Source organism: Clytia hemisphaerica, unplaced genomic scaffold, assembly GCF_902728285.1.
Source record: "Clytia hemisphaerica strain Z4C2 unplaced genomic scaffold, Clytia hemisphaerica genome assembly, whole genome shotgun sequence".
NCBI classification, from domain to species: domain Eukaryota; kingdom Metazoa; phylum Cnidaria; class Hydrozoa; order Leptothecata; family Clytiidae; genus Clytia; species Clytia hemisphaerica.
The window spans coordinates 572,832-594,436 of NW_027104218.1; the positions used below are offsets into that span (position 1 = coordinate 572,832).

Genomic DNA, 21,605 nt, shown 5'->3' on the forward strand with positions numbered 1-21,605 from the left:
TGTTTGAATTGAGGGACTGCTGTGAGGGGCAACTTCTGCATTATGCTGTTTTTGTTTGTTTCCTGTATTTATTTTTTACATTACTTTAAGTTTGATTTATGTCTATGTTGTTTATGATTGACTTTAATTTCTAGCTGATGAAGAGTATTATGTAGTCATTAGACATTAGTAAGCTAGTGGGGAAGGCTCTTGTTGGAAACAATTCCTCAGCTGTTTAAAAAAGCTGTTGAATTTTTCTTAGCATACAACTTACACGCTTTTTCTTTTATAAGAATAACTTCTATAAGAATATCAGGGTGAAATTTTGGGTTTAAAACAATAGGCCTATTGTTTAGAACAATAGAAAAATAAGAATAATGCTCACCCTCAACCAAAGTACACTATTCTTATAAAAGAAAAAGCGTGTATATTATTTGTTATTATCATTATTACTAATAAGGTTCTCTGAAGAAGAAATCTTTCCAAATGATTTACTTAATAAAATAGAAATTCAAAGGGGAAAAATGAAAACAAAAAAGCAACTGAATACACAGAGTGGGAGACTTAACAACAAAAGAACAACAGCCAACACGAAACCTCCGCAACAATCAAAATATAGTTTCCGGGAACGTGCGATTGTTATTGAATCATCCACAGAAAACGAATCGAGTGATGGTGAAACTGTAGACTCAGAAATCGAGAGTAACAAAAAACACAGTGGAGAAAACGAAAAAAACCCACAAATCTCAGGTGATGAGACTGAGAGTCTTTCAGAATCAGATGTTGAGTCTCTGCCTCACAAGTCAACAAAAACACGTCAATCTCCAAGGAAATCACCTAGAAAACAACCTCCAGTAATAGATGACGACAACCCACAAACTTCAGGTGATGAGACTGAGAGTCCTTCAGAATCAGAAGTCGATTCTCCGCCTCAAAAAAACACAAAAAAACGTCAATCTCTGAGGAAATCACCTAGAAAACAACCTCCAGTAATAGATGATGAAGATTCTGACATCATCTCATCCAAATCTCGAAGATCCACTAATAGGACGCTTAGATCAGGGATGGAATGCATAGAGGATAGTCCACAGAGTTCACCCAATTCCGCTGCAGATTCGGCTTCGCCAAAGCTATTTTCACCAGCTGATCCAGAATCCCCTGGAAGTCAAAATTCGTCAGTATCGTCCTTTGATGAGTCAAGATTAAGGAATGAAACCTCTAACCATGCTGAGTAAGCATTGTGTTTCTCTCTCTAAACCAATTAAAGAGTCTGGTCTTTCAAAAGTTAATAGTGTTTTGATTTTCTTTTGTCATTTATTGTTGGGATCTACCATCACTAGGATGATTTTGGTTGTGGCGTTTTATATGCCTGAAAAATAGTTTGATATGATATGATTGATTTCTTTTTTCTATCTTTGTACAATCAGATCGATTCACTTTGATTTCACGCCAATTATGAACGTTGACAAGCTTCCTACAACGAATGTCGAAAAACAACCTCCAAATACTGTTCCTTATGGCCATGGTAACTATCATACGAATTTAGATTGGTATTCGTTTAACAATTTGAAAATTTTTGGGAATGACTGAATGTGAATGTTTTTGGATGGTGCTTGGAATAAACTCACATCACTTTTTTTCAGATATAATATCAATCAAAAGTTTTGAGTCCGACAAGCTCAATTTAAAATTTCCATCATAATTTTCCCTACACTCCAGGTGCACCAATTGAAGCTTGTAAGATAAAAGATCACTTATCCATTTATTATAACGAACGTGGCATATGTGATGAATTCGCCAAGAGAGAAAACCTACAAATTCCACAAATGAAAATATTATGGAATAGCTACCTTGAGTTTATGACCATCAAAATAATAGGCTGCGATACCGGGCTCGATGGACTGATACGATACTCAACTTGCACTGAAATGCATAAACTATGGCACGCACATGTTTTGAACACACATAATTACAGAACATTCATGGCATTAATCAATAACATTAATCCTTTAATCGAATATTTGGACCCTTCTATTGAGCACGCCAATTCTACTGAAGAAACCAAGAAGAGACAAATCCAGAATACGAAAGAAGCTTACAGGTATTGAGTCATTTTGTTCGCAATTTTTGCAGGTTTTGTTAAGTCCGGGATTGTTTTTTTATCTGCTTTTACTCTTTTCATTTCCATTGGACGAAAATTACTCAATAATTTCCCTGTTAAGCTGGCTGGAATGTGTCATGTTTAAGTAGCTTATACTATGTCCTTCTGAGTTTATGACACCAAACACATTTATATATCCATGTTTTGTTCATCAGGAAACTATTCAAGAAAGAATGTCCGTGGTTGTCTTCCACACAAGAGGATGATGAAATTCCAACAATAGAAGTATCGGTACCCAATACACCAAACACTACAAATGATCGACCAAGTACAATAGATAAAAACTCCAATAGTAATACATCTAATAAATTAACACACAATGCTCATTCAAAATCATCAAGATCAGCTAATGACCCTTTAATATCCACCAATAATGGCACTCTTACAAAGACAACTAAATCTGTTTCAAAATCATCTAAATCAACCTCTGCTGATAATGTAAACTATGCATCTACATCTAATAACAAATCACGTAAACGTAAACAAAATAATCAAATCGAGTCCTTGACCGTCAACATAAAGACACACTCCACTGGCAAACTCACGTTTTTTGAAAGATTTACAATAACGCCATCAATAACAGTTCTAAAGTTAAAAGAAATGCTTGCGCAAAGGCAGGATGTCCCTACTGAGTCCTCTCTTCTATGTTTTAGCGGCAAGCATCTTGAAAATCATAAATCATTATCAGAATATGAAATAACAGATTTGTGTACTATCCATTACGTCGAATCACGCGCCAGTCGACGGAATAAGAAATAGTTGTCCACAAGTTTGGAGCAGCATTGTTTTGAGATAGTGCGTCCTTTTTGTGCAAGTTGAGATCTGCAACCTTGGCTGAAATATATTGAGATTTTAGTGTATTTTAACGTTTTTCAAAATTTAAAGTTCGAGCGAGAATTGCTATTTTAGCACTTCCACTTTCTTTCATTGAATATTTCGATTTTAGAGGGGGTTCGGTGGCTTCTAGGCTATATTCCAAGCCTTATTCGAGTAAATTTGAGCTTTTAAATCCTGAGATCCCAGGTCCTAAGTCTCAAACTGTAGTCTAAGGCGCTTAAAAATCATTTGTGGTGTTTAAAATTTCGCCGGGAAATCCCCTTAGTCTCAAATATTTTGTCCATGATTGTGGATTCATCAAGGATTAGGTGTCTTTTTTTTTTAATCTTATGTTGGCAGCAACCTCGTCAAATTATGTTTGATGTGTGGTGAAAGTTTGTGAAAATATTTTTTTATCCATTTTCTTCTGTAAATTGTTATGCGTCTTCTGTTTTGTCTCTATTTTTCAATCTTTAAGAATTCTCTTGGGTAGCTAGTAAGTATTTTCGACACCCTAATTATTTTTAGAGAATGGCTACCTGGGAAATTAATTCTCGTAAAAAATTTGTCCTCATTCTTCTTCGTTTTCTTTCTCTTTTTTTTTACTTTATTTTTTTTACTTCTTTTTTCATTATTATTCCAAAATATAACATTTTTTGTTTTTTTAACTACCGTCCCGCCGTCGAAAATAGCCAAGATTGTGACTATTTTGATAACGAGGATATCAAGTTTTGTTGGTGATGTGGTTGCATGAAAATTACACTTGACTACTCCATGTCAATTGCACTAAGCCATATAAAACAGGTTTAGTAATACTTGTTTTATACTAAAGAGTGGCATTCAGCCGGGTGGACCAAAAAAAACGCAACATAATTTATTTTTGACGTATCTTTAAAATTTATCGAGCTTACTTTATAATTTTCACAGGGATTTTTACTTACCTAGTTTCCATCGTCTCCTGAAATTTGAAATCTATAACTTGATTACAAAAGCAATTATCGTTGTTTTAGTACGAGTACTTTTTTTCAATTTGTTACAAAATTGACGTCGCAGTATAATGTTGATTTATTTTTCAACAGGTAGATTGCATACAGGTAATATAATCTGGGCAAATTTTATCTTGTACGTAGAAAATTTTTAATATATCAAAATTTAGATATTTAAAACTTTTTTGATTTTTTTTATGTCTTTTGTATTAGGGTTATCTTTTATTATCACCCTCTTAAGGAAGACTGTTTTAGTGTCCGGCGAGGAATCAGGGAGGGTTCTCCTGAATCTCCCTTGATATCTAGTGCGACACTTTTATGTTATTGATAGCCATTGTTTGTATGTATGGTTGTATATATTTTTGTGTGTTTGTGTGTTTATGCGTCACCACTTTCATCTTTGAAATATTTTGTTCTTTAAAAGATGACTTTTGAGTTGATAGAGTCTGGTCTAGACTTCATTAAGCCTTTGATTTGAAATTAAAGACCCATCTACATTAAGAGCATTTTGAATTTCTACCTTGGCTAGCTTTTCTCTTCCTTTACATCTTTTCGAATGTAATTATCGACCTTATTTGATTAATGACATTCGAATTATTTTCAAAACAAAATAAAAAAGTCTTTTTATCTAGAAAAGAACAAAATCTATAAAAACATTAAAATCTAAAAGTACAAACTAAGACTTTTTAAGAAGCGCAACTTAAAATTGTTACTTGTTTACTATTTTTTGAATTTGACAAAAAAATTTACATTATTATATGTTTGTCTGTGTGTCTTTGCCGCCTGAAGAATCTAATCTCACTCCTCTATTTTGACATCAAAGTTTTTCAAATAATCGAGAGCTGAACGGCACATTTAAAGCGAGCGAAGCGAGAAGAATGTAATTGTAGCATAATCGTCTCGAACACGACACCAGAACGCAAATAATTTTTATTTTATTTTCTATTACTGCTTCAGAAAGATTTTAATGCAAAGAATGAATGCTTTTAAAGCTAAAGACATTTTATCAACATATAATGGAAAGAATCACATTTGCGATTTATTCTGGAGAAAAGAAAACCTATCAAAAACTGCGATAAACATTTTATGGGACCACTATCTAGAATTTATGACCATCAAAGTATTAGCTTTTGATACTGGTGTTAAAAATCAAATGAAATATTCGACAAGTCAAATCATGGAGTCGTTATGGAATGCGCATGTGCAGTGCACAGAACGTTATCAACAGTTCATGTTGTTGGTGAATAAGATAAATCCTATGGTTGATTTCATACATCACTCTCTAGAGATGTCCATCTCCTCTGAAACGTCCAAGAAAAAGCGAAGATATAACACTGCAATTGCATATAGGTATTTTTTATCTTTTCTGTTGTGCTTGAATAGTGCACAGCTTATGTAACGTTTGATGGATTTTAAGGCGAAGATATAGGTGAATGGCATTTTTTTACGTAGGACAAGTGAATTTTTTTCACCAGATATTATAAAACTGTAGTGGGTTAAACTATCGGTATTCTTTCTGTGGTTGTACGTTTCTTACAACAGCTGATATATTGCGTTTTTTTAAGACGTCCAATTTAACGACCGTTTTTTCTGTATTGATCAGGAAAAAACTCCGGTCTAGTGAGATGAAAAATGGTAGCCATAATATTCTGGGGGAAAATTGCATGAAATTTGCGTCATTAAAACAGAGTAAACGTGTCGTAAAGCCTACAAGAGTAAGCTCAAATCGCTAATACAGATATAGCTTTTTTTTACCAAGCTCGGGGTCCTTTATTTCAACAGTCATTTATTTTGGTTGACATTTAATTTACAGAAAGCTTTTCAATAAAGAATGCAAATGGATCTACGATGAAACTGAACCAAACCCTCCAATACCAATAAAGGAATCACGAAAGCGAAAACAAAAATCGGTGGCAGACGAGTATTCGAAAATCTACGTGAAATCGTTAAACGGTAACAAAACGCATACAATTCGAATCGTTTCTTGTATGACAGTAAAGCAACTAAAACAATTAATCAAAACTCTAGACGGAACTTCTGTTGAGCGACAACATCTCATTCTAGCTGGCAAGGAGCTTCAAGATCAATGTCTATTGGGTCATTATTGTGTGAGAAGTGGATGTACGATGCATCTGGTGTGTTCGAAAACGTCCAGAATGTTACAGAAAGTCAATTTCAGAAGATCACCTTGAATTTTATAACTGAAAAGATGTTAGAAATTTATCAAAATCTTTTGAATTCTAAAAGCTTTGTCTGCAATATATCTTGAGCTTTTGTGTTGCTTGAGTTTTTTTTGTTGTGTTGCTTTTTTCCTTTATAATACTTTTATCACTAAGCACAGGCATTTTGTATGGCCTTAGTAGTGAGCCTGAAGTGCATTTACGAAGGAGATTTTTTATCTCTGAAGAACAGAAGTTTTCCCCAAGCATACGGAGATTACATATCAATTTTGTTGATTTTAGTGTATAAATCCTTACGTTGTCAGAACAGCATTCTTATATTTTTAAGAGAATATTATTTTCTTCCATTTAGGGATCTAAAAATGAGATGTTTATATTTTAAAATATTTTTATGTATTATAAGTTGTATTCCTTGTCTTTTTCATTTTTTACTGAGGCCTCCAGCGGCACCCCTTATCGCGCCAGTACGCCGAATTTGATTTTTTGCTTCCTCACCATCACAAAATTGTGAAAATTCTCTCATCGTGATATCACAAAACATGCAAAAATAGCCAAAATCACGCATTATTCTTGAAACTTTTCGAAACTCCGTCACGCATGCAAGAATCACGCCATTGCGCAAACCGTGATATGGAATTTTTTATTCTGACTGAATTTGATTGAACCAATTGTTTATATAGGTTTCGAAAATTTGTAAATTTTGTACTGGGACGTGTCTCTAAGGTGTTGATTGATTTCAGAAAACTGATGATCTCACTTTCTTAACCCAACAACACTTTTGTATTTTTCAGTGTAAAAAAACACACTATATATTCAAATAAAAAAAAATAAACAAAATGTCATCCAGCTTACGTCAAGAATACACCCAATCTTCCAGCGCATCCAATAGCGTCAAAAATATGCAAAAGATCTACCAGGTAAGATAGTATTTTCTCCTTTGTTTTTGTATTTTTAATACTCTATGAACCCCTTTCGCTGCTGTATGAGTATTTCCAAAGGGAATTTTCGGATCAGGTAAGGTTTCCGTGGGCGCTGGTTGAATTCTTTATCAGTTTTCGAGCCAGATAAAGAATTCGCCCAACGATGATTTTACTGACCAGATTTATTGAAAAAAAGCACTTAAAACTGTTAAAGAATTCTCCCAAGACTGTTTAACAATTGGCCCAAGACTGTTAAAGAATCTGCCTTTCTGATAAAGCATCTGCCCCAAACCTGATAAAGAATGTACTCCCCTCCAGATAAAGAATCTGCCCACCTGTTCAACGATCTGCCCTCCACCAGATTAAGAATTGACCCAAGACTGTTTAACAATTGACCCAAGACTGTTTAACAATTCACCCGAAACTGTTCAACAATTGACCCAAGACTGTTTAACAATTGACCCAAGACTGTTTAACAATTGACCCAAGACTGTTTAACGATTCACCCAAGACTGTTTAACAATTTACCCGAAACTGTTTAACAATTGACCCAAGACTGTTTAACGATTCACCCAAGACTGTTTAACAATTTACCCGAAACTGTTTAACAATTGACCCAAGACTGTTTAACAATTGACCCAAGACTGTTTAAAAATTCACCCGAAACTGTTCAACAATTGACCCAAGACTGTTTAACAATTGACCCAAGACTGTTTAACAATTGACCCAAGACTGTTTAACAATTCACCCGAAACTGTTCAACAATTGACCCAAGACTGTTTAACAATTGACCCAAGACTGTTTAACAATTGACCCAAGACTGTTTAACAATTGACCCAAGACTGTTTAACAATTCACCCGAAACTGTTCAACAATTGACCCGAAACTGTTTAACAATTGACCCAAGACTGTTTAACAATTCACCCAAGACTGTTTAACAATTCACCCAAGACTGTTTAACAATTCACCCAAGACTGTATAACGATTCACCCGAAACTGTTTAACGATTCACCCGAAACTGTTTAACGATTCAACCAAGACTGTAGAGTATCTCGTTACTGAAAATCTCATGCCAACGGATAAAAAATGGCGAAATTAGCGGATTTAAACAATAGAAAAAAGTTAACTCTGAGTTCAAGAATCTCCCCTAAATCAGTTTAACAATGTTCCCTAGCTCAATTTAACAATGTCCCCTAACTCGGTTTAAGAATATCCCCTTGACTCAGTTCAAGAATGTTCCCTAACAATGTCCCCTTAACTCGGTTTAACAATGCCCCCTTGACTCAGTTTAACAATGTCCCCCAATGTCCAATGTTAAGGAAATAACCTTTCTAAGGTCCAAAACCACAAGTAAATATCATCTACCCCGTGTATACCTAAAATCTATCCGGAGCTCTGAATGTTAACCCTTTAAAATCGGAAGACCTGTTTAGTTTATGTGTCCAGAATAATCCAAAATACCAACCACAGACTTTTGGTGATAACTCCTGACCGCTTAATTTAAAGGGGCATATACTGGAAGCTTTTAGAAAGAGAATAAAAATAGCCTTCTAATGGTACCAAAACGATTGTCTAACTCTCAAGCTACAAGTATTTAGGCCACTTTGAAGTTTTATGGTTATTTCAATAAGAAGATGGACAAAGATGTTCAACTTTCAACTTTTTTTTCACATGTTGAAAAAGTACTATAAAAATATATATACAAGGGAATAAACAAAATAGCTGGAGCAACATCAAAATCATGTTTGGGGGTAGTCGATATTAATACAAGCGATGATGTTGTCGAATGGCTGGTCAAGTCCGTACCAATCTCTGTAATAAAACAAGACAGTCAATAGTTAACAGAGTTTATTTAAATTATTTTTGGATAAAATAAAGGCTTTGTATTAGCTTAAGTAACTCTGTCTCAGATTGGGCATATATTTCATATTAGACCAGAGTCGGCATATTGTCTTTTTTCGCTGAGATAAACAAATATTTTGAATTTTCTTGGTTTTCGATCGAAAATTGCTAAACATCTGTGTCTATTCAATACAAAATAGCTTGTAATTTAAAAAAGCTGAGTTAGCAAACGAAAACTTTACATAACAAAACAAAACCTTTAAACATAATTTCTAAAAACTATTAAATTTTTAGTTACCTCCACATGAACTCGTCCATGTAACTTTGAAGATCAACACGCCTGATCCCTTTCATAGCCTTGATTTTCAATTTGAAGCGGTTCCAATATGACTCTATATTCTAAAAATATAAGAAATAGGTTTCTAACGAAATAATCTTAACTTGATTTATGTAAAGTTATAGCTCCAAAAAGCTGGCCCGTTTCGCCCATCTTTGCCATTTTAACTCTAGCTTGTTGGTCTGTAACTTTTGATCCGTTCAGAAATATATGAGAAATTTGAAGACAAATTTCAACTTCTAAAGAGTAGTAATTATCGCTTACCTGCGTGTGAGCCCCTGTTTGAGGATCTACAAAGTGGTACGTATGGTTAACCGTGTCATGGCCAATACAATTTGGAACGAATTGTGGGAGATTGATGTATGCCCTCCATTCGTCGCTATGGATAATGCTGTTGGCATTTAGGACACGATTGATCACCCCAGTCAAAACAGCGCGATTCCTCCTTGGGACAATTTCCATATATCCTTTGGCGGGTACAAACCTCGTATCGGCCAAGCCAAAAACCCATACCGGATTTTGGGCAACGCGTCCTACTCCAGCCTAAAAATGAAAATAATACTTGTTTATGCATGTTTAAAGACTCTCAAGGCGCACACTATTTTATAAGAACGGATAAAATTTGGTCGAGACTCGGCGCTGTTCTTGACTTTTCGAGACTTTTAGAAATCTTCTCAAATTTTCAAATCATCGAGAATAATAAAATTCCAAACAACGTTTTTTGGCTATGAATGTTCTACACTTTGTTCTGATATAAAATCGTTGGATATCTAAATCTTCTGATATCCTTAAAATTTTAAAATTTTATGAACTACACGGGTGTTTAAAAAAAACGGAAAAACTTTTTGATGTTATTTTAAAAGAAAATTTGTCGTTTTTCTTCATAACTTTTGAACGAATAAAGCAAATTTAAAAACTCAAAATTTAAGTTAGCCTAACAAATTAAGTCGATAGCATTTGTAAAATTTTTTCACAACTTTTCAAACTTGTTCCGTTTTTTTAACACCCGGTACCTTACAGCTCAAAATCAATTGATCAAATTATACCCTTCGTCTGTGATGAAACTGGCTTTCGTCAATTTGAACGACAAAATTTGCGCCACCACCACCAACCCGGATGGGGTTCCTTTGAAGATCATTTTGACACACTCTTCTTAACTTTTGAAACATTTGAATTACATGGTCCTTGTTGATTCGCACAATATTGACTACTTTCACGCAGCTTATCTTCTTCGACCACAAATATATAATTAAAAAAAGGTCCGGTAGCGATTTTCTTTTCCAGTCTGAGAAGATTGTACCATCCCTGATTCGCAGTGCTTTCCGACATGGTCGGTTGCATCTCCTGAAAATGTACCATAAAATTTCCCAATTCTAATCAAAATCTTAAAATCCTTGTATAGTCTGTCTCAAAATTATGTGGACACTTTATTTTTTTTGATATTATCTCAGCACCCATTCATTCTATATTAAAAAGTTATACACCGTTGGAAAGATAATTTTTTGCAGAATATTTTAATAGATTTAAAATTTTTTGAAATTTGAAAAATGGAGATGAAAAGTGAAGAAGAAAAAATGAAGATTTTTTCTACTGATTTAGAAATCATGAAGTACTGTAATACTTTTTAGAATATTTAAACTTTGGTGATTTCAAATCTGTGCTCAGTCAGATTTTTCATATCTTTCTTGTATCAGAAGTTACAGTCCCCGAAGAGGGGCTAAAACGGTCTGAAATGGCTAAAATAGACCAATAAAATAAACCAAAAAAAAAACAAAAACTGTTTAACAAAAAAATTAAATAGTCTTACCAGCGGTAACCATCAGTGCATCTTGCATCTCTTTCCATGTGCATTGGATTTTGGCAATTTGGACAATCTTTTCGCACAGAAATCAAACTTCTAGCTTGCAGAAAGTGAATAATTGCTGCCTTATCACGACCAAAAAGTAGGGCACCCCATCTTTGCATGAATCCCCGATGTACTGCATTCGCTGCCATTATGTTACCGTGATACTACTTGAACAAATTACTAGATCCCAATTACTAGTTCAAAAATCCACTACATGCAAATAAATAGTAATTTTCGAATCCTGGGAATCCTCAAATCATTAAGCCTGGTAACTAGTAAAATCGTTTACTATTGTTTATCGTGTAAATAAGTTGGGCAGGGAAGAAAGGGAAGTTTTTTTATTGGGGTGCAATTACATAGCATATTAATAACCGCTTAACTTTTTCTTTGACATGCAGGTGACTAAGTGTCTCTAATTCCAACCAATTATATTCCATAATTGGAATTGGAATTCAAGTTATTTCACACTTCTGGAGCTTTTTGAAAATGTGAAGAGCCGTTTCAAAGGGAGAGTGTTATTCTTAATGTTATACTTTGAAACAACTCACACCATTCCTTTGTTCGCGCGTGTGTAAAATAAAACTTGAAATTTTGGCACGATAAAGTCCGATAAATCCATGTTCCCCCCATAAAAATTGTTAAATAACCCCTTCAAAGCTGAATTCCTTCGGAATAATATAACAATAGCATTCGGTTTGAGGTCGTTGTTGTTATTTTCTGCCCGCGCAGTTTGATTATTAGCCCGAGAGTGTCATTTGGGCCCGACGCGAAGCGGAGTTAGTTTAGTCTTTTCGCTTCAATGCAACGACTTCAATAAAGTTCTGAGCGGGCTGCAAATGACGTTATCGCCCTATAACCAGGGCGGTTATTGATATTTTAGCCCTCTGAAGCGCGACGCCTTAGTTTTCTCAGCGCGGGTATGACTATTTGAGTCATAGAACCTTTCAATACCGCCCGCCGTTCGAATATTTAATGGCTTACTTAATGACCGCTTTATGGATAATAATATGTGTTTATAAATAATATTTTCATTTTTGAGCGAGTCATTTTCATCTTTTTGTTGTTTATGTACAGGTATATATGGTTGCAAAAAAAAAACCGCAACCAATTGCCTGACGATTGCATAGCATGAAACACCGTGTAGCAATAAGTTAGTTTATTATTTCAAAATTCCTATTTTCGCTCGATTTCTTTCTTTAGCAATCTGTGAATTTATATTTTTATTGTACAGGTATATACATAACTTTAACCCTATTTACCCTAAGCTTTTTTGAGAGTAGTATCCCTAAGGGGGAGGGAGGGTGTTTTCCACCAGGCTTTAATAACTTATGATCTAGTTGGGTTTTAATCGTGAAACTTTGCAGGAATGGGCCTTACAGTATGTGTTCCCAAAAACGGCGATCAAATTTGAAATTTCTCTCAAATCTAGAGGAAAAGAGATTTTACAAAAATTTTTGCTGCATGAAAATCTTTTACATCTCTACTTTATTTCCTGGAAGTTCTTTTTCAAAATATTCAATTTCAACAATATTTTTCAATCGCTTAAAGATATGTAGCTTTTTTCTAATGGCCCCCGAAACGGAGGTTTGACACTTTAGCGATTTCTCGAGATATCTTTAAGATATGAATACAAAATTTTGAACATAGTTTTTGCATTTTCTGAACGTCATTAGATGTAGAAAGTTTCCTATACCACGTTTTCATAACTTATTTTCAATATCCAAGGAGCTAGAGTGAGTTATATGCAATTTTTATCTAATTTAGGTGTTAAAATATTTCCTTTAGACGCAAATATGTTATTTTGAATCCGTCTCAAACCAGCAAAAACATGCTCATTTTTAAGTATAACCATCATTCTTTCAAAATAAACAAAAATCGTTTGATTCTGATAAATCTACAAGTCAGAATTTTCATTTTAATGAAAACCTTCGTTTTGGGGGCCGTCTCCGTTTTGGGCGGGCCATATACTGTACCTTGAAAGGACCTCACAGGAAAAATTTGGAATTGATGACGTCACCGTACAGGTGGTGACGTATCGCGCAAACCTTTTATCAACCGCTGACCAGTCAAAAAATAAGGGTCACTAAAAACGTAATCCCAGGATAACGAGTAAAGATTTTTCAATTCTGTTTTGATTTTCTAAAAGAAGAAGATTTAGAGGCGGTTAGGCGAGATTTCTTTGGGGTATGTTGAAAAAATGCAAAAAAGTGAAATAACTGCCTCCATTGGATTTTTGTACAAACGTCAGGATTTCTCCAAGACTCTTTGTTTATTTCGTTAGAAAATTCGGCTGAGTATAGTAAAATACATCAGTAAATCGAATGGTAGTTCAATTGTTTTTAAAAACCAAGCAATTTATAAGTTTTAAAAGTCATTGAACGGCAACATGTATGGTTGCAAAATTCGTAGGAAAATCGCGGTCACCCTTGGAAAAAATAGAAAGATGCCCTTGCATTTCACTTTTTGAAAAGTTTAAAAAGATTTTGGGCTGAGAATAATTGAGTTTTGTCTCAGACTTTTTGTATGTAGGTATAGTAATTTTGGAAATTAGAAATCCTGAGCTTTCCAAAGCTATAAAAAATCTTTCCTTTTTTCCACTTAAAAACGTGTGAAATTTAGCCTCTAAAATAAGTCGCTGCGATTACCCTTGGGTGGCCGCCGTTTGCCTATGTTACCGATGTTTTCTAATGATCCAGGAAAATTTTACCTCAGGATAAAAATTTAAAATAATCACATCAAAACATCACAAAAAGATTAATTTACTCAATGGAAAAAAGTATTAGTTGTAATTGCTGGGGGGGGGGGTTGGAAAAAAATGTAAAACTTACATACAGAAGACTTAGTGCAAAAGAAGGAACTTTCAAAAACATTTTCCCAAAAAATAATAAGCGGGGGGGGATTGGAATGAGAATGTCCTGGGTAAAAAAATTTCGAAAAATTTAATTAGCAGGGGGAGACGTCTATTACAGATCAGAGAGTACAGACATTCATTAAAATTGGCATTACGCCTGGGTGCTCAAACGTCACATACATACAATCGAACTAATCGAAAAATTCTCCCGCTGCAGTTGATATTTTGAAAAATTCTTGCAAAACATTAGATTTTCATATAATCCAACTTACGGGTTGTGACGTTTTTAAGGGTAAGTTTTTATAAATAACCACCGGGGATATTTTCGCACTTGCTAGTGAGTTGCATGCGTCAGCATGTTCGTATGATCACCCCATGCATGGCCTGATGTAATACATACTTAAAGGAAAATATCCGTCACGAGACCTGTAGAACAGAGATATAGTAAAAAATACTTTGGCCAAATATTCAAATGAAAGTTGAAGAAGGTGGTAAAATACAACACGAAAACGGCAAAAGAATTCATTTGTTTCGAAAAAATTTATGTCGGTGTGTCGGTGTTTGGCTAAATAATTGTTGGTTTTTCGGTGAATTCAAAAAAAATCGTCGGTATTTCGGTGACACAGATCCTTGTACGCCCCCACATTACATAGCATATTAATAACCGCTTAACTTTTTCTTTGACAGGCAGGTGACTAAGTGTCTCTAATTCCAACCAATTATATTCCATAATTTTCTATCTTTCTTTCTAAATTCAAGTTTCACACTTCTGGAGCTTTTTGAAGGACCGACATTATTTGACAGCAATTATCTTGTTATGTAATTGTAGTATTTTGACAGTGTTCAGAAAAAATTGTTTCTACAGTATATAATCTACAGATAATTGGGAGATAATTAATACAACAATATACACGCAGGTGGTGGTAGATAAAAAGAATGGGCCGACAAAAAGTATATTTGATTGGTTAAAAGATTTCATACGAAAAGGTGATTCCCCAAAACTTTTTATATAAGGATAAAAAACACACGAGAACTTCACTTCACTTAGAACAAAAATAATTTCAAGATGAATTTTGCATTGATTACACAAATCGACGACGAAGGAATTTTAACGTACGAACTAATGCAGCGTGGTGTTTTGGCGAGGTCACGAAGATGTAAAAATAGAAATAAACACGAATATGACGTGGATATGGAGCTTTCAAATAATCAAAAGCGTTGGTAAGTAGTGGATTTATTATTAATTTCGATATTATTACGATAGTCTTTCTGCGGCGGCGGTGGTGGTCAGAAGATGTTGATATGTTTCTTCAGTTATCGACGGCGCTAGATACCTAGCACAGAAGCATACCTTTTAATAAGGACCGTATTTTTCAACTTTATAACAAACTGCCCAATGGCCTTTTTTTCTTATAAGCATCAAATCTATACTTAAGAAACTAATCGATAACTTGCGATCCAAGGGAAATTGGCTTTCGGCAATTCGGTTCGAGAATGAGCATAGTCTTTCGATTATACGTATGTGATAATCGAATACTTTAATCGTAGAAATTTTAGCGAGACTAATTTTAGCGTCAGGAAAATCTTGATTTTTTTTTGATTTTTTTTTAGCGAATCACGATTTCAAAAGATTTTGCGTGGACAAATTTTAGCGAATACTTGTATTACATTATTGACTATATCCGTTTTCTAGTATTTCTTTGCACTGAAACCCTTCCTATTGATAACAATGTATCAAGACAATATTTTCAGAAATTTCGCAGGGATAAATTTTAGCGATCTGTCGATTCGACGTGTTTTAGCGAGATTCATTTTAGCGAAAATAGGGAAAAATAGGGAAAACTCGCTAAAACGCTAAAATTAGTCTCGCTAAAATTTCTACGATTAAAGTATACAATCCATTTGCTTTCAAAGGTTGTCCTTCGATCTAATTTGTTGATTTGAATCGTCAATTGGCTTTTTAAAGTGTCTATAATCATTGAATTCAATGTTGCGAGGAGCATTCGTAGGGTCAGCTAATTGCTAGTTACTATAATGTTAATCCAGTGTATTACACTGTCAAACCCCTATACTTTTTTCTGAGTCACCCGGTACAATGGGATATAATGTGAAGAATTCTCTTTCTTTACCTCAGGAGATGTCATGAATGCACCAACACTTACTCTGTTCGAAAAGACTCGTTTTTTGAGAACTCTAATGTCAAATTATTGATTTGGGTACAAGTTATCGCCTTCTGGAGCCAAGAAAACACAATACGAGTAAGGAAAATGATTTATCTAACATTTAATGTTTATGCCTAAGGTTGTTTTCAAGCTAGGCCAGGCAGATGGGTAATAAATTAATTCCCAAAAAGTAATCAGGATCGAGAGCTAGTCACATCTGTATCAGCTATATATTTCTATTTTTTTCGGAATTTTTGGGTTTTTCGGCATTTTGAAAGTAAAATCAGAATATTTTCCCCATTTTCTGATTTTCCAAAAAATATTTATCGAATTTGGCGGAAAAATTTTCCTGAATTCCGGATTTTCCTATTTCTAAAAACCGGATTATCGGTTTAAGTATGTCATAGCCTTCAAATTAAATTTTGTTTTAATTTTTTTGCCCAATTTCGAACTATAAAAGAACGATTTCAAAATCTTTTTTAGCCCTTAAGATAAACGAGTTTAAAGTTTTCAGAGCAATAATTTTTTATTTCTAGTCATGTGCAATTATGTGAAAAAAGTGCAAAAAAATGATTTTTTCGATCATTTTGAAATTTAATTAAATAACTCGGGAACCGCTCAATTAGAAATGAAAAATAAGACCCTTTTTAGATCAACCTTTTTTTGTTTTTTTTTTGTTTTGTTGTTTAGAAAAAGAATTATCTTGAAAGCTAAAAGCTAAATGGGTGACTTTGAGTCTTTGAGTCATCAGTCATCAGTTATGACGTCATAAAGCAAGGTTTTTCTCAAATTACTCAAAAAAGATGTCGTCATATAAATCTACGTAATTTTTCTATTCTCAGGCTATTGCCAACAATGTGGATGTGTCACAACCAACAGTGAGTGAGATGGTAAAAGGCCTGAGGGAGCAATGTCAGGCGTTTTTGGAAGATCAACCACCTCTGATCGGTGGTCCGGGAAATCCTGTCGAGATAAAGATTTTAAAGCGATGTACTGCAGAGTGTGACATCGTGATTGTCAAACAAAGTGATAGAGACCATGGTTATTTGCTCCACAACAAAAATGGACGATATAATAACCCAGAAAGTGGAAAAGTAGTGCCAGTTCAACCAGGAGGCACCGTCTTCACGAGGCATGGTTTTAATTTACCGGAAAATGTGGCCACTTCGGATGATCTGGTCCTTTACCAAGGCAATGCCAATCCAGAGAGACACGCGAAAGATTGGATTCGGAAAAGACATGGGATTCCTTGTAACAAGGCTGGTGGCTTCTTGGGGGAGTACAACTTCCGCTTTCTATACGAGAATGACCAAGATGAGATTGGGGAAAGGTTCATCGCTGCCTTAAGTAGACATTACCAAGGCGAATTTTTATAAGGTTGAACGTCAGTTTAGTATTTATTAGTCGATTTTCTTATTGTTTTGTATATACCCGTCGTTTAAAAGAAGCCTTCGCCTTCGGATGTTCTTAACCTTTTTCAGTTTTAAGCCTTAAAATGTTCGTATTTTCAACATTTTTACCAGTTTTAAAAAAAATCGCTTGTTTCCCATGTTTTTAAAAAGTTTCTGGATGTTCCCACGAAGTTTGTACGTATAAAAAACGTAGCTTTTTTTATTGTTTTGTATATTGCTGCTTATTGTTTTGTATATAGCATATCGTTTCAGATTGATTTTACTATTTTCTTTTCATTTTGTAAAGCAAAGAGAAAAGACAACACAAACTTCAAATACCGTTTCGAAGAATTATTCCATATAGGACCATATACAGTGGTAACAAGAATCTTGACAAAATCAAAAATTTCCCAATTAAAAGGGCAAAAGTCTACAGAATACTCTCGGGTACCTAATAGCCGGGGGGATTGGAATAAGCGGGGGGGGGGGGGGTTGGAAAAAATCTCAAAACTCAATAAGCGGGGGATTGGAATAAAAATGTCCTGGGTGGAAAATTTTTGAAAAGGAGGTTAATACAGCTGAATTACGGCAAAAGAAGGAACTTTCAAAAACATTTTCCCTAAAACTAATAAGCGGGGGGATTGGAATAAGAATATCCTGGGTGGAAAATTTTCAAAAAATTAATTAGCGGCTATTAGGTACCCGAGAGTAACGCTTTTGAGAAACTTTAGCAAAAATTTATTTAGAAGAGGTCGGAAAACTTTTTTGTCAGTGGAAATTTTACTTATTCGCAAAACTTTATTGAATTTGGGATCAATATTTTCTTGGACAAATCCTTTTATAGGTAGAGAGTCTGAACGAACATTTTAAACAATCGTAACCTTGCGCCAATTGTTAAACAGTTTCGGGTCAATTGTTAAACAGTCTTGGGTGAATCGTTAAACAGTCTTGGGTCAATTGTTAAACAGTTTCGGGTCAATTGTTAAACAGTTTCGGGTGAATTGTTAAACAGTCTTGGGTCAATTGTTAAACAGTTTCGGGTAAATTGTTAAACAGTCTTGGGTGAATCGTTAAACAGTCTTGGGTCAATTGTTAAACAGTTTCGGGTCAATTGTTAAACAGTTTCGGGTAAATTGTTAAACAGTCTTGGGTGAATCGTTAAACAGTCTTGGGTGAATCGTTAAACAGTCTTGGGTCAATTGTTAAACAGTTTCGGGTCAATTGTTAAACAGTTTCGGGTAAATTGTTAAACAGTCTTGGGTGAATCGTTAAACAGTCTTGGGTGAATCGTTAAACAGTTTCGGGTCAATTGTTAAACAGTCTTGGGTGAATCGTTAAACAGTTTCGGGTCAATTGTTAAACAGTTTCGGGTAAATTGTTAAACAGTCTTGGGTGAATCGTTAAACAGTCTTGGGTCAATTGTTAAACAGTTTCGGGTCAATTGTTAAACAGTTTCGGGTAAATTGTTAAACAGTCTTGGGTGAATCGTTAAACAGTCTTGGGTGAATCGTTAAACAGTCTTGGGTGAATCGTTAAACAGTCTTGGGTCAATTGTTAAACAGTCTTGGGTGAATTGTTAAACAGTCTTGGGTCAATTGTTGAATAGTTTCGGGTGAATTGTTAAACAGTCTTGGGTCAATTGTTAAACAGTCTTGGGTCAATTCTTAATCTGGTGGAGGGCAGATCGTTGAACAGGTGGGCAGATTCTTTATCTGGAGGGGAGTACATTCTTTATCAGGTTTGGGGCAGATGCTTTATCAGAAAGGCAGATTCTTTAACAGTCTTGGGTCAATCGTTAAACAGTCTTGGGAGAATTCTTTAACAGTTTTAAGTGCCTTCTTTCAATAAATCTGGTCAGTAAAATCGTCGTTGGGCGAATTCTTTATCTGGCTCGAAAACTGATAAAGAATTCAACCAGCGCCCACGGAAACCTTACCTGATCCGAATTTTCATCAAAATCACCTTAATACTCCATTGTCACCCATTTTAAGAAATAATTAGGATGCCCCTAGAACCAGAGAATAATAATTTGTACTAAAGTCTTTCTCAAATTTGTGAGGAGAGTTTTTTTGACAATTTTCAACATGTATTAGTATCAGAAAGAAAATATTTTTCAAAAAAAGAAAAAAGACGAAGAAAAATGGAGATTTCTTCTAGGGGTTTAATAATCATGACATAATTTTTCTAGTGTATTTGAACTTTGCTGACTACAAATCTGTGTTCACATCTTTAGTATCATTGTTGGATGAAAATTTACAGTACTGTAAGCTGTTTATCTAAGATAGCTACGAAAAAGCAGTTACAAATCAGCAAGGCTCAAATATTCTTAAAAAATCCGTCATGGTATTTGAAACTATTAATTTCTTTCACCTTTATTCTTCGTTTTCATTTTTCAAGCTTTCAAATAAGTTTAATCTTTTAGATTAATCTCCTTTGAAGTATCTTTCCAACTGTGCAAAGTTTTTTAATATAGCATTTTCATGGGTACTGGCAAATTGTATAAAATGTAAAGTGTCCCACATACTTTTGAGTTGGATTATGTTCATGATTTAATTGAGCGTCGTTTCTTTCTTGTTAGTCTGGTCCAGACCCCGTTCACATCAAGACACTCGCCGACAAGAAAATGTTCAGGTAGATTTAAATTTATTGATTTAATCTGGAAAGATTCTTCGTCACAGACTGGTACACTTGATTGGCACCTCGTTAAATTTTTATGTTCCTTCTTCCAAGCTGGTTCTGTCCCTTTTATTCTTATTTTTGGGCGGTCTAGGGTAATGGACATCAACGTCATCGAGGGACTCCACTCCACTTTACAATTTTTTGTGGAGTCAATTGTTGAACTTAAAACTGCTACAAGCGTTGGTGGCATAGTTTCATTTTAAAATTTCCTTTTATTTTTTTAGATTCTTGATGCCAGCAACTTACATCTCAATTGCTGGTACTTTTGGTGTTTTCATGTACATGGCTCTCGGAAAAATGAAGCGTGCTCCACAAAATTAAAACGATGAAATTTGTTATTTGTGTGTAGTATTCAACAATGTTATTTCTAATGTCATTTTGTAAAGTTATTTTAACAATGTACCATCGCTGAATGTTTGAAGTCGAATAAATATGTTATTACAAAATTGCACGTTAGATATTTTTGTCAGAAAATTAGCATAACCGTAAAATCCTGGCCCTACCTTACCTTTTATCACGCTACACCTCGTGTACAAAGTACAGTATAATTTTATGGATGAACGTCTATATCGTAGAATGTCTAAAAGTAATCTGCAACGGATAGCGGTTTTGTAATTGTAAAAAAGAAGATGCTCCCCCATATTATCAATGTTGTCTGGTTGAAGGCTTCTGCTAGACCCGAAAAAATCTCATAACAATATTGATATTTGGGGAAAGAGTTTTTCCAAGAAACGACAGCGATCTTGATTGAAAATTCTTTTTCTTTTTTAGAAAAAATATTTTCATAAGCTAAAACTATGGCGGCGATGAGAGCTAAGAAACTTTTTCTTGGATATTCTGGAAGAATTGAAGTTACTCGTTTATATATAAGAAAAAAAAGTATATCCACACGTCAGATGAACATTTTATGGGATAATTACATCGAGTTCATGGTTGTCAAAACTATCGGATTGGATCCCGGTAGTAAATATGGAATCAAGTATGGAGCCACTGCACCTATCGAAAATCTTTGGCATTTCCACGTCTCCTTGACTGAGATTTATAACACCTTCATGTTGATTGTTAAGGATATCAATCCTCTTGTTGGATATATTGCACACCCGTTGGACCTTTGTTATACATCGAGAGAGAAGAAACAAGAAAGACGCAAAAATACGGTTGAAGCTTACAGGTGAATAAATTTCTCACATTTTACAATATCCTAAATTATTTCTAACTTAATCTACGGTGTGAATGCTTTAAAGATGCATCCTGACTTTACTGAAGTTGAAAACAACAAAAGGGCATCACATTTTGGGTTTAATTCAAAATATAAGCTGTGTCATATATATATTTCACGCTGACTGTCAGAAAATATTAAACCGCTATCGCAGTGTACTTTAGGTGTGCTAACTTGCGAACAGAAACTTTTCCGAGGTTCAAAAATCGCGAAATTTACGACATTTACTTTCGCGA

General features: G+C 34.5%; 4 protein-coding genes across 4 annotated transcripts; 3 read left to right on the top strand and 1 right to left on the bottom strand.

Moving 5' to 3' along the window:
* Window positions 1-411: 411 nt before the first annotated feature.
* LOC136815794 (uncharacterized) lies at window positions 412-2,962 on the top strand. The gene is made up of 4 exons (XM_067072246.1): window positions 412-1,210; window positions 1,407-1,504; window positions 1,699-2,080; window positions 2,296-2,962. The coding sequence occupies exons 1-4, from the start codon at window positions 504-506 to the stop codon at window positions 2,897-2,899; spliced, it is 1,791 nt and encodes a 596-aa protein (XP_066928347.1). The 5' UTR covers window positions 412-503; the 3' UTR covers window positions 2,900-2,962.
* Window positions 2,963-4,900: 1,938 nt separating this feature from the next.
* Window positions 4,901-6,222, top strand: LOC136815795 (uncharacterized). Its single transcript, XM_067072247.1, has 2 exons — window positions 4,901-5,292; window positions 5,756-6,222. Exons 1-2 carry the CDS (start codon window positions 4,910-4,912, stop codon window positions 6,132-6,134), a joined length of 762 nt encoding a protein of 253 aa, XP_066928348.1. The 5' UTR covers window positions 4,901-4,909; the 3' UTR covers window positions 6,135-6,222.
* A 2,467-nt stretch (window positions 6,223-8,689) lies between these two features.
* Window positions 8,690-10,561, bottom strand: LOC136815759 (uncharacterized). The gene is made up of 4 exons (XM_067072209.1): window positions 10,268-10,561; window positions 9,486-9,764; window positions 9,183-9,283; window positions 8,690-8,854 (listed from the first exon to the last, which is right to left on the bottom strand). The coding sequence occupies exons 1-4, from the start codon at window positions 10,388-10,390 to the stop codon at window positions 8,782-8,784; spliced, it is 576 nt and encodes a 191-aa protein (XP_066928310.1). The 5' UTR covers window positions 10,391-10,561; the 3' UTR covers window positions 8,690-8,781.
* A 4,303-nt stretch (window positions 10,562-14,864) lies between these two features.
* LOC136815796 (uncharacterized) lies at window positions 14,865-17,706 on the top strand. Its single transcript, XM_067072248.1, has 3 exons — window positions 14,865-15,139; window positions 16,053-16,176; window positions 16,923-17,706. Exons 1-3 carry the CDS (start codon window positions 14,985-14,987, stop codon window positions 17,454-17,456), a joined length of 813 nt encoding a protein of 270 aa, XP_066928349.1. The 5' UTR covers window positions 14,865-14,984; the 3' UTR covers window positions 17,457-17,706.
* The last annotated feature ends 3,899 nt before the right edge of the window (window positions 17,707-21,605 follow it).